The 15,579-nt window shown below is 39.0% G+C and overlaps 1 protein-coding gene across 1 annotated transcript in view; it reads left to right on the top strand.

Moving 5' to 3' along the window:
- The window catches only part of bmpr1ab (bone morphogenetic protein receptor, type IAb), a 40,537-nt gene that overhangs the window by 22,507 nt on the left and 2,451 nt on the right, over window positions 1-15,579 (top strand). The window contains exons 4-10 of the mRNA XM_056255627.1: window positions 12,914-13,085; window positions 13,182-13,284; window positions 13,367-13,466; window positions 13,775-13,871; window positions 14,150-14,285; window positions 14,489-14,681; window positions 15,139-15,436. Coding sequence (XP_056111602.1) covers window positions 12,914-13,085; window positions 13,182-13,284; window positions 13,367-13,466; window positions 13,775-13,871; window positions 14,150-14,285; window positions 14,489-14,681; window positions 15,139-15,436 — 1,099 coding nt within the window. The remainder of the gene's footprint in view (window positions 1-12,913; window positions 13,086-13,181; window positions 13,285-13,366; window positions 13,467-13,774; window positions 13,872-14,149; window positions 14,286-14,488; window positions 14,682-15,138; window positions 15,437-15,579) is intronic.

Here is a 15,579-nt window from a genome sequence, read left to right as displayed (position 1 = left end):
TCTCTTTTTGCAAGCAGAAGCTTCTCTGTTTAGCATTTTTTTTAAACAGGTGATTCCCCAGAGGTCTTTCTCACTCTTTGTGACAACTAATCTATGCCACTCTCATGCTATACATGCATCAAAGTAGCCGTAGCAACTTTTCTCTATTTACGGATATGACGAGACACACACGAGCGAGTGACGCATGTATGCAATTTCCTGCGAAAACCATCCTGCTCGGTCTAAAATATAAAAACGTATAACAGGCATAGTTAGTAAGACAAAAACACATTTTGGAAAAAGGATTGATGATGTATTTACTTTACTATATTGTTAATTTAAAAAAAAAAAAAATGTTACATAGTGTACAGTAGTGTACTTTAATCAGAGTTTTTGGTGCTTGTCATTTTGTAGACAGACAAATTGACATAGACTGTCTAAAATTACCTGATGCTTATCTATAGCTGAAAGCTTAAAAAGTAAGCCAAAATATTCAATAAATAAAGATTGTGGTGATGTGCAAATGCAAAACTTTGTCTGTGACGGGTGCAGTTCTGTTGAGAACTGTGCCGCGTACTGTGTATATTTGCGGGCACAGATTCATGTGAGCCTAGCTATGAGTCAAAGCACACTTAGTTACGTAATATGTTGCTATGCAGTCAACAAGTTTTTTTCAGGCTACAAAACAACACTCAGCAATTTTGCAGTGGACTACCCTTGTTGCTTAAAAACAGTAGATTCATTGTTTACATTTGACTCTTGAGTATCTCAGAGTTGCCCACTAAATGTCATAAGGTCTTACTATCTGTTTCTGTTTAGTTCTTTGAAGTTTATTTTTCTAAGTGCCTTTCTATTTCAGGGAATGATATCTTGGAGTTATAAACGCTGTCTATTCTTGGCAACGTGAAAGCCATGGGAGAGAGCTTTTTCCTCCTATCAAGAATTAGAATTACGCCTCTACGGAGTCTGTTAAGAAAAAAAAACAGATTGAAAGAGATTAGGAAGTTTAAATTACTGTCAAAGCTCACAACCCCACTACCTCCTTTTAGAGTTAAGCTTGTAATATTGTATACAAAAGGAAATGACCAAGGCAAATTTAAGTCTCTGGGGTGGGAATGCATTTTAGAAGCTTAATTTCCCTCTGTTTTTTTGGTACAACAGTTTAAAAGTTGTTTTTGTTCACTGCACTGACACAGTATTAACCTTACAATTGTTTGGAGTGGTCACTGTCTACTTGTTAGGCTCTTTTTAAATATATTCTTCCTTCTGGTGTTCCCCTCCCTGTAAAGGAACAAAAGAAGAAATGGGTGCTGGCTGCTGGCAGCATTTCTCTCACTCATAAAGTCAACCAGAGCCTTTAAAACTAAGGATAACTACCCTCGGTCATTGCAAAGGTTCCTGTTAAATGGGGAGGGAGACTAGAGTGCCAATGAGAACAAGACAGAGTGAGAATTGAACTGTAGATGAATGCTGCTGAGTGTGTTTTGTAGTTTGTTTTTCCCCTCTTCTTTGTGAAAGCTGATCTGAGGGCAGGTCAACGTCTGACACAGAATAATCTCTCCTGACTGTATATGGCGGCATGTTCTTCTGAGAAATGTCATGTCATTCAACACATTTAACAGGCTTGAGCTAATAAATGAACTATGGAGTTTTCTGCCTTCATTGGAGAAGGTGAGGTTGAGCACTTATAGGTTGAGCCCCATAGGACAGGAAAACCGGCAGCAGGGCGTTATAGTTATAGAAAATATAGAAACCCAAGTAGGCTGAAATATAACAATCAAATTGAGGCATTTTTATTTATACAGTAAATTCTCAGAGATTGTGAGAATAAATATTAAGCAAATCTCAAATTGTCTCAAATTTACTTGTAGCATTTAATACAATTTTATTTTTTGTTGCAAACTTTTATTGGTTGATGGCCACAACATGCTTATTAATATTAGCTTTGAATAAATCACTTGCTTCAGTGTCCCTGTGCCCTCATTTCCCATCCTGCACTGCTCTACCACGCTGGGCCGCCCGCCCGGGCCCTACTACAGGAAGCTTGTTGAGTCTATTGTCGATGCTGTGAGTTTCCCTGACACTTTAACTATTTCCGGTATTGCACTGGCTGACAGGTAGCGAGCTAAATATGCCAAATGCGTGCTGCTCTCCAGGAAATAATCATTACTGTCTGACAATGAAGGCCTGTGCTGGTGTGCGTCACTGTGCTTTTCCTTGTTTTTGTAGACCACAGGTTCTGAAGCATTTGAATAGAGGACTACGTTGAGCTTCTGTACGCTGACATGCGTGCACTCTAGTGAGCATATGTTCAGCGGTGCGGCACAGGGGCCTGTTAAAGGCGGTCTGAACTCTCACTTTTACAGCTTGCTGTTGGGTACTTGGCTCTAGAGGTGTCTCCAAGCCCATTAGAGCTTTACTTTCATAAAGGCATCCAACTTTATTGGTCTGTGTCAGGCAGGCCGTTGTTTTCCACATGTTCTCTTTTTTTCTTTCCCCTCATTCCATTTTTAACAAGCTGGTGTTCAAATAGTGCTGGATTATTATGTGTTGGGGGATTTGGATGGGAGCCCATGTGATAATTATAATGATCGTTATTAAAGAGATGAAAGTAAATAAATAATAATGGCAGGTTCAGGTTAACGGCCACTTAAAGCTTAAGTCGCTCCTGCCAGCCCACAACCTACAGCCTAAGCCTTTCCTCATTGTTCGGTTACTTTTTGTTCTAAACGTGTACATATTTTAATGATTAACCTGCGTACGGATTAAATAAATAAATGTCTCTAATATTTAATCCTCTCACAGAAGGGCAAACCTCCTACATGTCATCCCTCAAGGGGACATGATTCACATGTTATTTTGATGTATCTAATGGATACCCAGTAGGGGTGTAACGATATTCGAACCGAACCGAAAAACCGCGATACAGAACACACGATTCGAATCGCGATACTCTCATTGCGTACCGAACACGCCCCTCCCCGCCCCCTGCTACCCCGGCCCCGCCCAGCCCGGCTCAATGGACCTCATGTCTTGTGTACAGTACACAACAAATTCAGTTTTGTAGCCTAATAACCACCATTAACACCAAATAACAAGCTCCGTGTTTTGTTACTTTCGATAATAAGCAAGGTGTAATCTTTCAAATTCTGTCTATTTGATCACGAAATTCAAACAATAAATGGCGTTTTGGCGCTCTTTGATGTGGCGTGACAGATCGCTGTATGCCTACTAAGCTCCTCATTTCAAACGGCAGCGCGGCGCGCGGGTAAACGCGATCATCTCTTCCTCAGTTACAGAATGGACACCTGAAGGTATGTTGAAAGATGCAGTATACTTACTGAAAGGCATCATAACTAGTGTAATCGCTCAATCAGTGTTTCAGCAGCGGAAAGACGTCAATAAAAGCTTGTCACTAGCATTATATTTACCTCAACAGGCAAGTGATTCAGTGTCCACAACTTTGGTTCCTATAAATGAACTCTTGCACTAAATAAATGCACCATGTTAGCCTATATATTATATTTTACTTAACCTGTTAATGATATCTTGATTATTTAATGTATGTTTAACCTGTTAAGCACTGAAGCCATTTTTGAGTTGTTTTGTCTGAGAGACACACATAAAAGTAAAGACTCATAACTCCAAAACTGTAACAAGGAGAGTCAAAAGGGAGGTATTGTTTGATAGAACACTTTTCAAATTTTTTGAAAATATAAATTACATTACATTTTGACATTCTCCTGCTGAGAAACTGCTGATAAAAGACAAAAATATATATAATTTTATTATGATTTTGCATATATTTCTTGTTTGACATGGAATAACTCTGGAAGGAAATATGGTAGCTCAAAAATTCTTTTTTGGTGAAGTCCCTCTACAGGTGACCTGCATCTGGATCAAATTTTGTGGTGATTGCATAAAGTATTCAAAAGTTACAGCATTCTGAACAAAGGTTGCCTTTTTGTTTAGTCCTCACACATTTGAAAGGCAATAAAAAATAGTTGTTTTCTGAGTGACACACAAAACTAAAGACTCATAACTCCAAAACTATAGCAAGGAGAGTCAAAAGGTAGGTATCGTTTGATAGAACACTTTTCAACTTTTTTGAAAAGATAAATTACATTACATTTGGACATTTTCCTGCCGAGAAACTGCTGATAAAAGACAAAAAATAAATATAATTTGTATTATGATTTTGCATATCTTTCTTATTTGACATATAATAACTCAGGAAGGAAATAAGGTAGGTGGAAAAATCTTTTTTGGTGAAGTCCCTCTACATGTGAGCTGCATCTGGATAAAATTTTGTGGTGATTGGATAAAGGAATCAAAAGTTACAGCATTTGGAACCAATACAGGCTTTTTGTTCAGTCATTGACACCCCCGAATGGGCATTTTTAAAATTGTTCCTCCATGGAGAATATCTTGTCATAAACGCAATAGATTATGTTCATTTTGGGCTCATTTTAATTGTAATAGTATGCTGTAAAAAATGATGTGCCATTTTCAACGATCTGTGAATGTTTCATGAGCTGTATTATGTTTTTGGCACATTGCAGTACATAGTACAAAAAAGTATTTTATAGATTATGAAAAAAATAAATTCTATTTATCAGCAAATAACTAAGCAATACTTAGGAGATGTTCAAATTGGCTACATTCACTGTAAAGTTCAGACTCTAAGCTTTCAAATGACACCTATTTTGTGTTAATCAAGGCAATATTTTTGAAAAATATGATAATTAATATTTTCGCAGCCAGGTGGCCCCCGCGGGCGGTGCCGTCAGAGTTAGAGGGACTACTCAAGAGCTCTCGTTCAGAGTTGATCGAAGTGGTTAGATGCTTTAAAAAGCTGAGATTCTAAGCTTTAAGATGATACATATTTTGTGTTATCCCACGTTTGAAAAAAGCACGGATGGCTCCGGAAACATTGGAAAACACATTGCATCCCGGAAAGATGAGAGACATGTTTTTTAGCCAAGCATGCATCACTTCGTGAGGTATTTCTCGCGATCAACGCAATGGATTATGTTGTGTTTGGGCTCTTTGTAATCGTGAGAATCTGCTGTCAATAAAGATGTTCGATTTTTCACAATCCATGCATGTTTCATGGAGTTATGATCTGAAACGTCACATCAAAACAACATAGCATTCCTGCTACTGCTACTTCATTGGTGCGCATAGTGCAACGTCATGTGTTAGAAGTCCATAAGGAATATCTTTAGATCTGAGTGATGGATTATGGTGAGTTTGGGCTCTTTTTAATCTTAACAATCTGCTGTAAATAATGATGTGCCATTTTACACGATCTATGCATGCTTCATTGAGTTATGAGTGAAATCGCGGCATTAGTGCTCCATCTATATACAAGGCTCTATGTGCGCCTGTGGGGGTTCGTGTGTTACAACTCCATTAGGAATATCTTAAGATCTGAGTGATGGATTATGCTGTGTTTGGGCTCTTTTTAATCGTGAGAGTCTGCTGAAAATAATGTTGTGCAATATCCTACGATCTGTGCATGTTTTATGAAGTTATAAGCGAAAAACCAACGCGAGTGCTTCACCAGTATATACTTGGCTAGGTACGTCTGTGGTATTTTTTGTGTTGGAACGCCATGAGGAATATCTTTAGATCTGATTTATGGAATATATTGAGTTTGGCTCTTTTTAATCGTGAGCTCCTGCTGTAAATAACGGTATGTCATTTTTCATGATCGATGTATCTTTCATGAAGATACGAGTGAAAAGGCCAAGTCTAAGCTACCTTGCTTGGCTACGTGCGCCTGTGGATTTTCTTGGTGGTAGAAATCCATGAGGAATATCTTTAGTTCTGAGTAATGGATTATGTTAAGTTTGGACTCATTTTAATCGTAAGAATCTGCTGTAAATAATGATGTGTCATTTCCCACAATCGGAGTATGTTTAATGAAGTTACGAGTGGAAATGTGTCTTAAATTATGCATCCTTATATGATTTACAAATGGGTCTCTTGAGGGGCTTCTTGTACAAAACCTCACTCAAGTTTAGTAAAAAGCCCGAAACAATTATGCTTGTTGTATTCTACTCATTGAGACCTTTCAAATGACATATGGCACATGACTATCTGAGCTGTATGATGTATTTGACATATTGTAGTATGTAGTACAAAAAAGTACTTCATAAATTATGAAAACATTTTATTTCTATTTATCAGCCAATAACTCAGCACTACTTAGGAAGTTATCAAATTGGCTACATTCATTGTAAATTTCAGACTCTAAGCTTTCAAATGACACCTATTTTAAGTTGATCAAGGTAATATTTTTGAAAAATATTATTATTATTTTATATCGCAGCTAGATGGCGCCAGCTGGCGGTACACTCCGTTTTAGAGGGATTACTCAGCACTCGTTAGGAGTTGATCAAAGTGATTATATGCATTAAAAAGCTGAGATTCTAAGCTTTAAAATGATACCTATTTTGTGTTATTTCATTTCAGTGGTTGCTTAGAAATTTGAATATGAATTGTTTGTTGATTATTATATCTAAAAAATAAATAGCATCTGAATTTAGGTTAAAAGTCTAGGCTACAACCTTTAATGTTATAGTAATGTGCGGCTCCCTATATAGTTTACAGATTTAGCCGATTTTTTTTTAATCATTGTGAAACGTTTAATTGTAATTGAATTAATTTAAAGAAAGACCATTTTTTCGTTAAACCACTGTTTAAAAAAAAAGAAAAAAAGAAGCAATTTTAGCTTTCTAAACCGAACCGAACCGAACCGAGACGTCAAAACCGTGGGAAAACCGAACCGTCAATTTTGTGTATCGTTACACCCCTAATACCCAGTGATGTATTTTGGAACAAGGACATCTTGGAGGATTTTTGTGTTTTTATTTACCCTCTCCTACGTTTCTGCTGCAGACACTGTGAGACTGTCATGAGGACTAGTGTCTTGATTATAGGCTTGTGAGCCAAACGCCCTCGTAGAGACTTGGCTGGCTCGTTGCATCATTTCCTGTTAAGTCTTACTGCAGTGCTGAGAAATAATAGCTACACCACCGAGAACACATGCAGACTGATCGGTTTTATGTCATTTCTCCACAAAGTGTGCTACTTTTCGGTCTGTACTTTTAAAATTTACTTGCAGAACAGCTTCTTTGCAATCTTTTGTCACTTTTGTACTTTACATAAACCTGAAGCATTTAGCATAGCCAATTCATCAAGGTGTGTGAAGTCTGTGAAGCACTCATATTCTCCTCTCGCCTCTTGACCAGCCTCCCATTACAGCTTCAATAGTGACTCTGAGCTGCCTACTCTACCCTTTGCTTTAATAGGGTCAAACCACAGATGTTTACCCGCGAGTTAAAGCTTCAGCTTCTGCATCATCTTATACAGACAAAGTCTTCAAGCAACACAATGTCATAGTGGGCCCTAAAAAGGATATAGACACAATTAAAACAAGTGGCTTTTTTTAAAGATGTATAGCCGACTTTTCAGTCAAGACATTGTTTTAGACACTTTCTGGTTGTTGGGTTTTGTGGAACAGTTAATATGAAGGACTACACCAGTAGCTATTCTGTTAGGACGCATTTTTGAACGTGGGAAACTGACTGGAAAACGTCCATGAAAAATGACCTTGACACCACAAGAAGATATTTTAAAGAATATTTTAGCTGTTTCTGTCCATGGGGTCACAACATTGGTTCCCACTGACTTTCATTGTAAGGACAGAAAAGGAAAATCTTCTTTTGTGTTCCACAGAAGAAACTCATACAGGTTTGAATGATATTGGGGTGAGTAAATGATGACAGAATTGTACTTTTTGGGTGTACTACTACAAACTTGCTCAGAAAAGTTAGTTTGTGTAAGCATCTTTTTTGTACTTGCCACTTGGTTTAATATTTCATGCAATGGCATTCAGACCTTTTTAAGTGTGACTTATGCCTGGAACAAATTGTATGATTTTACGGTTTTCCTAGACAAAAGATGACCAATTGTAGTGACTTCTGTGATCGTGGCTCCTAAACGGTGGTCCTACATCGTACCGTGAGAGAGGTTCATATACGGCCGTTGTCACGGTCTTGCGACCAAAGATAGCCTGCGATAAATTAAATGCCTGTGTCAGAAATTTAGCATAATCATCTTACAGTGTTTAGTGCTACAACCTACGTTAACTGTCTAGCAAATAAAAATGCTACATGAAATGACGGATTGATCAACAAGACATGGAGCTAAAACTTACATCAAGATCCATTTGTAAAATTGGCATGCCAAGTTGGCCTCATTTACCTAGCCATGACCGCGTCCATACTCTCCTCTTTTGCGAAGTCCTCTTTTTCAGCGCACATAAAAACCACAATTGCCAAAATGCTATTCATCTTGCTCTGTTTGTTTACCACTAGCACATGCTGATGATGCTTTAATCTTCTATACTAACTTGTGCCGTAGCCTACGATTCATTAGGTGTCATCATTGTACAGTCTACATACATGACGCACTCAAGTTTATTAGATTCATGTCGTACATTGTGATTTAGTAATGATCTTGCTGAAATCGCACTGTCTGTAGTAGGCATTAAGTGTACAAATGCGTTTGGGGCCACTGTGATAAACTACTAGCTGCTTTACCCATCTACACTGTGAGATTTCTGATTGGCTTCACCTGTTGCTTGTGGCTCATGAGCGTGCTCCACAGCACCTACACTGATTAGACATGTAACTGTAGAGTCCTGTGTATATGTTTGGGCCAACTGTATGGAAAATGGAGCCGAAGTGTCTCTTAAAGAGGCTGGCGCTGGAGTCTGAGCTGAGCTGCCTACAGGCTGGGAGAATGCGGTCAGCAGGACTCATTACTGCCTGAGTACTGCCAGACCTCAGACTCCACGGTGACGGCGAGCCACAATCAAGCACACATGTAGGAGCACGGCGATACTCTGTAGATTCTTTTCTCCAAGCCAAGGAAAAACGCAGAGAGGGGGAAAGAGAGCAAATGTATTCAGTGGCTTCATAATGTCAATGAATCACTTGGTGCCTCAGAGGTACTTCAGAGGAGATAGCGCAACAAGTCCCATCTGCTCTGATTTAGTAAACCTTCTGGCTCAAAACCTGTTTTATGTGTTTCAGCTCAGATAACATTCCTGAGCCCTGCGGTTGTTTGTGTGCCGCTGTTGTGGTTGCGGGAATTTAGCTCGCGCTTATCTGCGCATTGTAGCTGTTAGGACGTGTAGGGCTCAACACATCATAACAGATTAGCCTGCCTTTTACAGTCGCTCTTAAAAGCAGCCTGTGTTTCTGACTACACCATGTGCATTTCTTCAATTTACCGGCCTCTCGCTGAGAGCAGGGATTTCAGAGCAATATTTTCTTTCTTTCTTTTTCCTGTCTCTATTCCACCATGTTTATGTTACCGGTTTCCACCTCCATTATCACACTGGGCCCTGTGTGACAGCATCGGCGCCTGGACTAAACTGTGAAGTGATCAAAGATATTACATCAAAAGCTTTAGCCGGGCGTTTTGCATTTTGCACAAATGGAGGGGGCCATGGGACAACTTCATGGCTTCAAATAAACATTTCTCATCTGCAAAAATTGAACTGTGACACATAAACAGAAGATTTATATCGCTGGCTATTGCAGGAAAGCAGCTTATGAATGGACTGACTCATACACCAGGAGACAAGTATTACATGAAAAGAGAAAGAAAGGACACACTAGAGCGGACTCAAGAGTGTTTGATCAGTCTCCAGAGCTCGTGCCACTCGACCCGGTCTTCAACCTCATATTTACACACTATAATCCTGTCTCTTGTGTTCCTAATCTGGTCTTTCACTTTCCCTTCTAATCCCACTTCTCACCATTTCACCTTCAGGCCATTCAACATAATGTTTCATGACACGTTCTTTTGTAAGCAATGTTCCACAAATTGACTTGGTGTTGAGTAACATCTTATCGTGTTCGACACATCTGTTCCAGGATCCCTCTCAATAAAACTGATTATAGCCACTGCTTTGTCAAGCACACTTTCATTCCTGGCCTGAGCATGATGTTTTTCCGTTCAGATCATTTCTAGTCCCTGGGTGAATCTCATGATGAAACATGCCCAGGTCATATTTCAGCCTGCGATCAAAATGAAAGAAATTACAAAGTGCTGTAAGGAAATAAAGCCTGCATTTAGGACCATTAAGATTTTTAATAACCATTAATTATATAAAATATACTTCATGTATTATAATATATGAATATATTTAACAATAAGCAATACGTTTGGTATTTTTAATGTTTGTTAACGTTATTTCATTAAAAACAAAATGTCCATTGTTAGTTCATATTAGCTCAGGTCCTTTTGACTTAAATAATTTATTAGTAAATGTTTAAATTAACATTAAGATGAATAAATTATTTAAAGCGTTACTAAAATTACTGAAATTAAGGTGATGAGAAATTGTGTGGGAAATTAAAATGTCTCAAAGGTCCAAAAAGGCTTAAAGGATTAGTTCACCTCAAAATGAAAATTTCCTGATAATTTACTCACCCAAATGCCATCCAAGATGTTCATGTCTTTCTTTCTTCAGTGGAAAAGAAATTAAGTTTTTTGAGGAAAACATTTCAGGATTTTTCTCCACACAATGGACTTCAATTGCAACCAACATGTTGAAGTCCAAATCAATGCAGTTTCAAAGGGCTATGAAGTGCTTCAAACGGCTCTGCACGTTCCCAGCTGAGGAATAGGGTCTTATCTAGTGAAATGATCATTCATTTTCTAAAAAAACAACATTTATGTACTTTTTAACCACAATTGTTCGTCTTGTGCTGGTCTGCGACGCGTTGGATACGTCACGCGTCACGTCATCTATCTAAGTTTTGTCTGTGTACTCCGGTTCAAAAAGGCAGGGAAGACCGAAAAATTCCAGCTCATTTTCTCCCGTTTTCTCCTCCAACTTCAAAATCGTCTGACATCTTTGTTTTAATTTATTATTATTATTATTACTCAAAAAAAAAAAAAAATCGTGACGTTTCCAACGTGATGACGTAATGCCTGGCCCGTCGCCGACCAGCACAAGACGAACAATTGTGTTTAAAAAGTATATATTTTTTTTTTTTTTTTTTTTAAATGACCGATCATTTCACTAGATAAGACCCTATTCCTCAGCTGGGAACGTGCAGAGCCGTTTGAAGCACTTCATAGCCCTTTGAAACTAATTTCTTTTCCACTGAAGAGAGAACTTGGGGTGAGTAAATTATCAGGAAATTTTCATTTTGAGGTGAACTAATCCTTTAATTTTATTTGTATCCAAAATCGTGTGTGTGTGTGTTGTTTGATTTTGGAGTGTAATATGATCTGTACATTTATTCATGAGATTCACCCCACTACTTTCTGCCATTCTGTTCTGCCCTTTATGCACTTTCTCTGTCACAGATATAGTCCATATTTCCATATTGCTTCTGTCCACGTAGATGCAGCTGTGACTGCACTTAAAATACAGATTTAGGAGTTTCTGATTATTGACATGACCTGCTTCTTCATTGATTGCACTGAATATGAGTGTAGACATGTATTGAAGCAACATCTGATCAGGAACAATGAATTTATGAATTGTGATTCACTGAATTGCGTGATTCTCCTGTAGATGTTTAACCAGCGGTTTGTTTATTCTCTTCCTCCGATATTATTGTGCCACGTCCTCTTCATTCCCCCAGCTGATATCAGCTCTCAGGGTTTAAAAGCGTCCTGGCTCCACGCTTCTGTGTTATCAGACTGTATATCACTTTAGTGGTCTCCACCCCTGCCGATAAGGCTGGAGGTGTTGCTGTCGTGTAACTTTGCTGATAGCAGGTAAGATCTGCCTACTGGATGGAGTTTGCCATTTATACTTGTTTGCATTTGTATCTCCTGGCCATTTATCTAATATTTATGTTAATTTTTAGAGATAGAGATGTAGGGCAAGTCTAAAGGAGTCTAAGATGTGGGATGGGTCTGAAGCAAAGCTCTAGTAATGAGATCCTAGGTGTGGAATGTGGTGTTTTACTAAACAGCAGCATGCCTGTTTTAGTGTGGGCTTATTTTGACTGGGTTTAGGCCTGCCCAGACCTGCAGAACAAGCAGCAGGGCTCTAAGAGGAAGCACCCACAGCAATACTTACCAAACACATGAGTCTTTGTGCCTGAGGCAATATGCACTCTGTCTGTCTGCGACAAATGCTCACACACTCAGACGGATCAGGTTACAGCACAGAGAAATCTCCGTTTCTCTCTCTCTTTGTCCCCGTTTTAAATCCTTATCTCCCTCTTTTACTCAGTCTATGGTGATCTGTTTTCCTCACTCCCACCTATTTATCTAAGATCCCTAGATTCCCTGCAGTATAATTCAGCAGAGACCGAAGAGAATAACAGGGGATTTGTGTCCTTGTGGCTGGGATTTCCTTCCCCCCTTTCTTACACATCATCAGAGAAGAGATGTCACTGCAAGGAGGGAAATATAATTCTGATTTAAAGATTGCGAGGGGACATGTATTTTAAAAGGGTTCATGTGTTCCTTTAGGTTCACTTATTTAAAAAAAGTTTTTTTTGCACATGAAAAACAAATGTATATGTGGAAAAGCTGCACCTCCGGAATATATATTTTTTTAAATAACCGCTTAAACCATGACTTCTGGCAAGTTTAGTGGATAGAAATTGACATTTTGAGACATACAAATATGACATACCATCAACAGATTCAAGGCATGATTATTGCAGCACGTACCTTGAACTGGTCACAAACAGAAACCTACATTTTATAATTGTACAATATTCCTTAAAAAAGGATTGTCTATTTTGATTTCATAGTGACATTAATAATATGGTTGATGTGACTCAATGTTTGTGTAAATATTGAGCTATAATGATGAAGCTATTAGAGACACATTCTAGGTTGTCTAAAAATCTGATTTCCCCTATTTCAACCGTTCTAGGTGGGCAGAACCCAGATTACATGCTTCACGGCACTGGGGTCAAGCCCGGATCGGATCCAAAGAGACCCCAGACTGGGGACGGTTCCACCGTGGCCCCCGAGGATGCTGCCCGCTTCCTTAGCTGCTATTGCTCGATCCACTGCCCCGAAGATGCCACAAACAACACCTGCGAGTGAGTACACCATGTGCTTTACCTACTGCTCACAACAGCCACTGCTCATCTAAATCACAAACACTATGATTAAATGGTCTTTGTGTGTTTACACAGGACGAACGGCCAGTGTTTTGCTATCGTAGAGGAGGATGAGCACGGCGAGGCTATCCTCACCTCCGGCTGCATGAAGTACGAGGGCTCCCACTTCCAGTGCAAGGTAATACATAATGGGAGAGTGAAGAATAGATGTTTAAGTGCTGAGGCATTATGAATGACTGAATGTGGTTATTGTTGTCCAGGACTCTCCTAATGCTCAGCCCAGACGGACCATTGAGTGCTGTTCCACAGATTTCTGTAATAGAGACCTTCAGCCCACACTTCCACCTCCTATTCCAGGAAGTAAGTGGAACGTCCCTTAAGAACCTAAAAATAATAAATATGTGTGTGTGTGTATATACACTTCCATTCAAAAATACAGTAAAAACAGTAATATTGTAATATTACAATTTTAAATAACTGTTTTTCATTTTAATGTTTTAAAATGCAATTCCTGAGATTGCCAAGCTGAATTTTCAGCAGCCATTACTTAAGTCTTCAGTGTCACAGAAATCCTTCAGAAATGATTGTAATATGCTGATTTGGTGTTGAAGAAACATTTCTTATTATCAGTGATGAAAACTGTTGTCTGTGATCTCATTGTAATCCAGAGCCTCAGTTATGGAACGCCCACTTGCTGGCATTTCTGATCTCCGTGACAGTGTGTTGCTTCACTTTGGTGGTCATAACTGTGGTGTGTTACTACAGGTGAGACTTTAATTTCATTACGACATGTTTATCCAGCTAAAATGAATGAAATATGCACTACAGTCTGGCAATTATTGACCAGCATACTGATAACACTGGCACAGACACACCTGTTTAAGATAGTCAAGGGAATTTAGCACCTTTTGCGCTTGATCTAAATGCATGGATATAAATGCTGTTGCTCTTAGTAATAAGTTACTGATCCCTTTGTGAAACAGCTTCTGTGATGTAACATTGTGTTGAAGGTGATTATATACTCTGTGTGGCTGTTTGATCAGGTATAAGCTACAGACGGGACGGAGGCGGTACCAAAGAGATCTGGAGCAGGATGAGGCCTTCATCCCAGTAGGAGAGTCTCTCAAAGATCTTATTAGTCAGTCAAGCACTGGCTCTGGTTCAGGGCTCCCCCTGCTGGTGAGGCACCGTTTCTGAACATGTTTTTCAAAAAAAGAATTGAAACAGAGATTTTTAAAACTCTGATTTACGGTTATGTAAATTAACACCGTTTTAAATAAGTTTGCGAAAGGTCATGGAAATTTCTTGAGTCAATATAAATGTTTGTAGTTATGAACCATTAAATATTTTGAGTTGAATTGCCCAATTCTCTCGATTCACAGGTCCAGCGCACCATCGCTAAACAAATTCAGATGGTACGTCAAATCGGAAAGGGTAGGTATGGAGAAGTGTGGCTCGGTCGCTGGAGAGGAGAAAAGGTGGCGGTGAAAGTGTTCTTTACCCGTGAAGAGGCCAGTTGGTTCAGAGAGACCGAGATTTACCAAACTGTGCTCATGAGACACGAGAATATACTCGGTATGTTCCATCAAAAAACACATAGTAGTGACTCCAGTACATATTGTATGTGAGCATTGCATTTTAATAATTTGATATGATACTTCCATTGCAAAACCAGTATAATAATCATTATCAATGTACAGAGTCAAATACATGTATATTGCATTTATATTTTAATATGAAGGGACGATGAAACATTTTGCTGGTTTAAGGTAGATTAATATTTTTCACAAATTGTAGTTTTGTGCACTGATATAAACCTAGCATATTTGAAAAAAGTTATTTCACCCAAAAATATAAATTCTGTCATTAATTGCTCACCCTCATGTCTTTCCAAACCCGAAAGGCCTTTGTTCATCTTCGGAACACAAATTAAATTATTTTTGATGAAATCCGAGAGCTTTCTGATAGAAATTTCATTTTTGTGTGAACTAACCCTTTAACATTCACACTCTTTCTTCTGGACTTGCTCCAGGCTTTATAGCTGCAGATATTAAGGGCACGGGGGCATTCACTCAGCTTTTCCTCATCACGGACTACCATGAGAACGGCTCTCTCTATGACTATCTGAAATACACCACCCTGGACACACAGGCTCTGCTGAGGCTGGCCTACTCTGCAGCCTGTGGCCTGTGCCACCTCCACACAGAGATCTACGGCACACAGGGCAAACCTGCCATCGCTCACAGAGACCTAAAGAGCAAAAACATCCTCATAAAGAAGAATGGCACCTGCTGCATTGCTGATCTGGGCCTGGCTGTGAAATACAACAGGTGAAGACACTCTAACAACACATACCGTAAAACTTCAAATAATAGCCGAGTCCCAAATAGACGCCTGTCTCTTTTACACGCCAGGTGTGGCTGCAGGTTTGGGTAAATAAAGGCCGGTCTCAAATAGAGGCCGGGTCTGTTTT

Source organism: Rhinichthys klamathensis, unplaced genomic scaffold (genome assembly GCF_029890125.1).
Source record: "Rhinichthys klamathensis goyatoka isolate OS25496 unplaced genomic scaffold, OSU_Roscu_1.1 h1tg000121l_1, whole genome shotgun sequence".
NCBI classification, from domain to species: Eukaryota; Metazoa; Chordata; class Actinopteri; order Cypriniformes; family Leuciscidae; genus Rhinichthys; species Rhinichthys klamathensis.
This window is presented reverse-complemented; position numbering and strand designations above follow the sequence as displayed.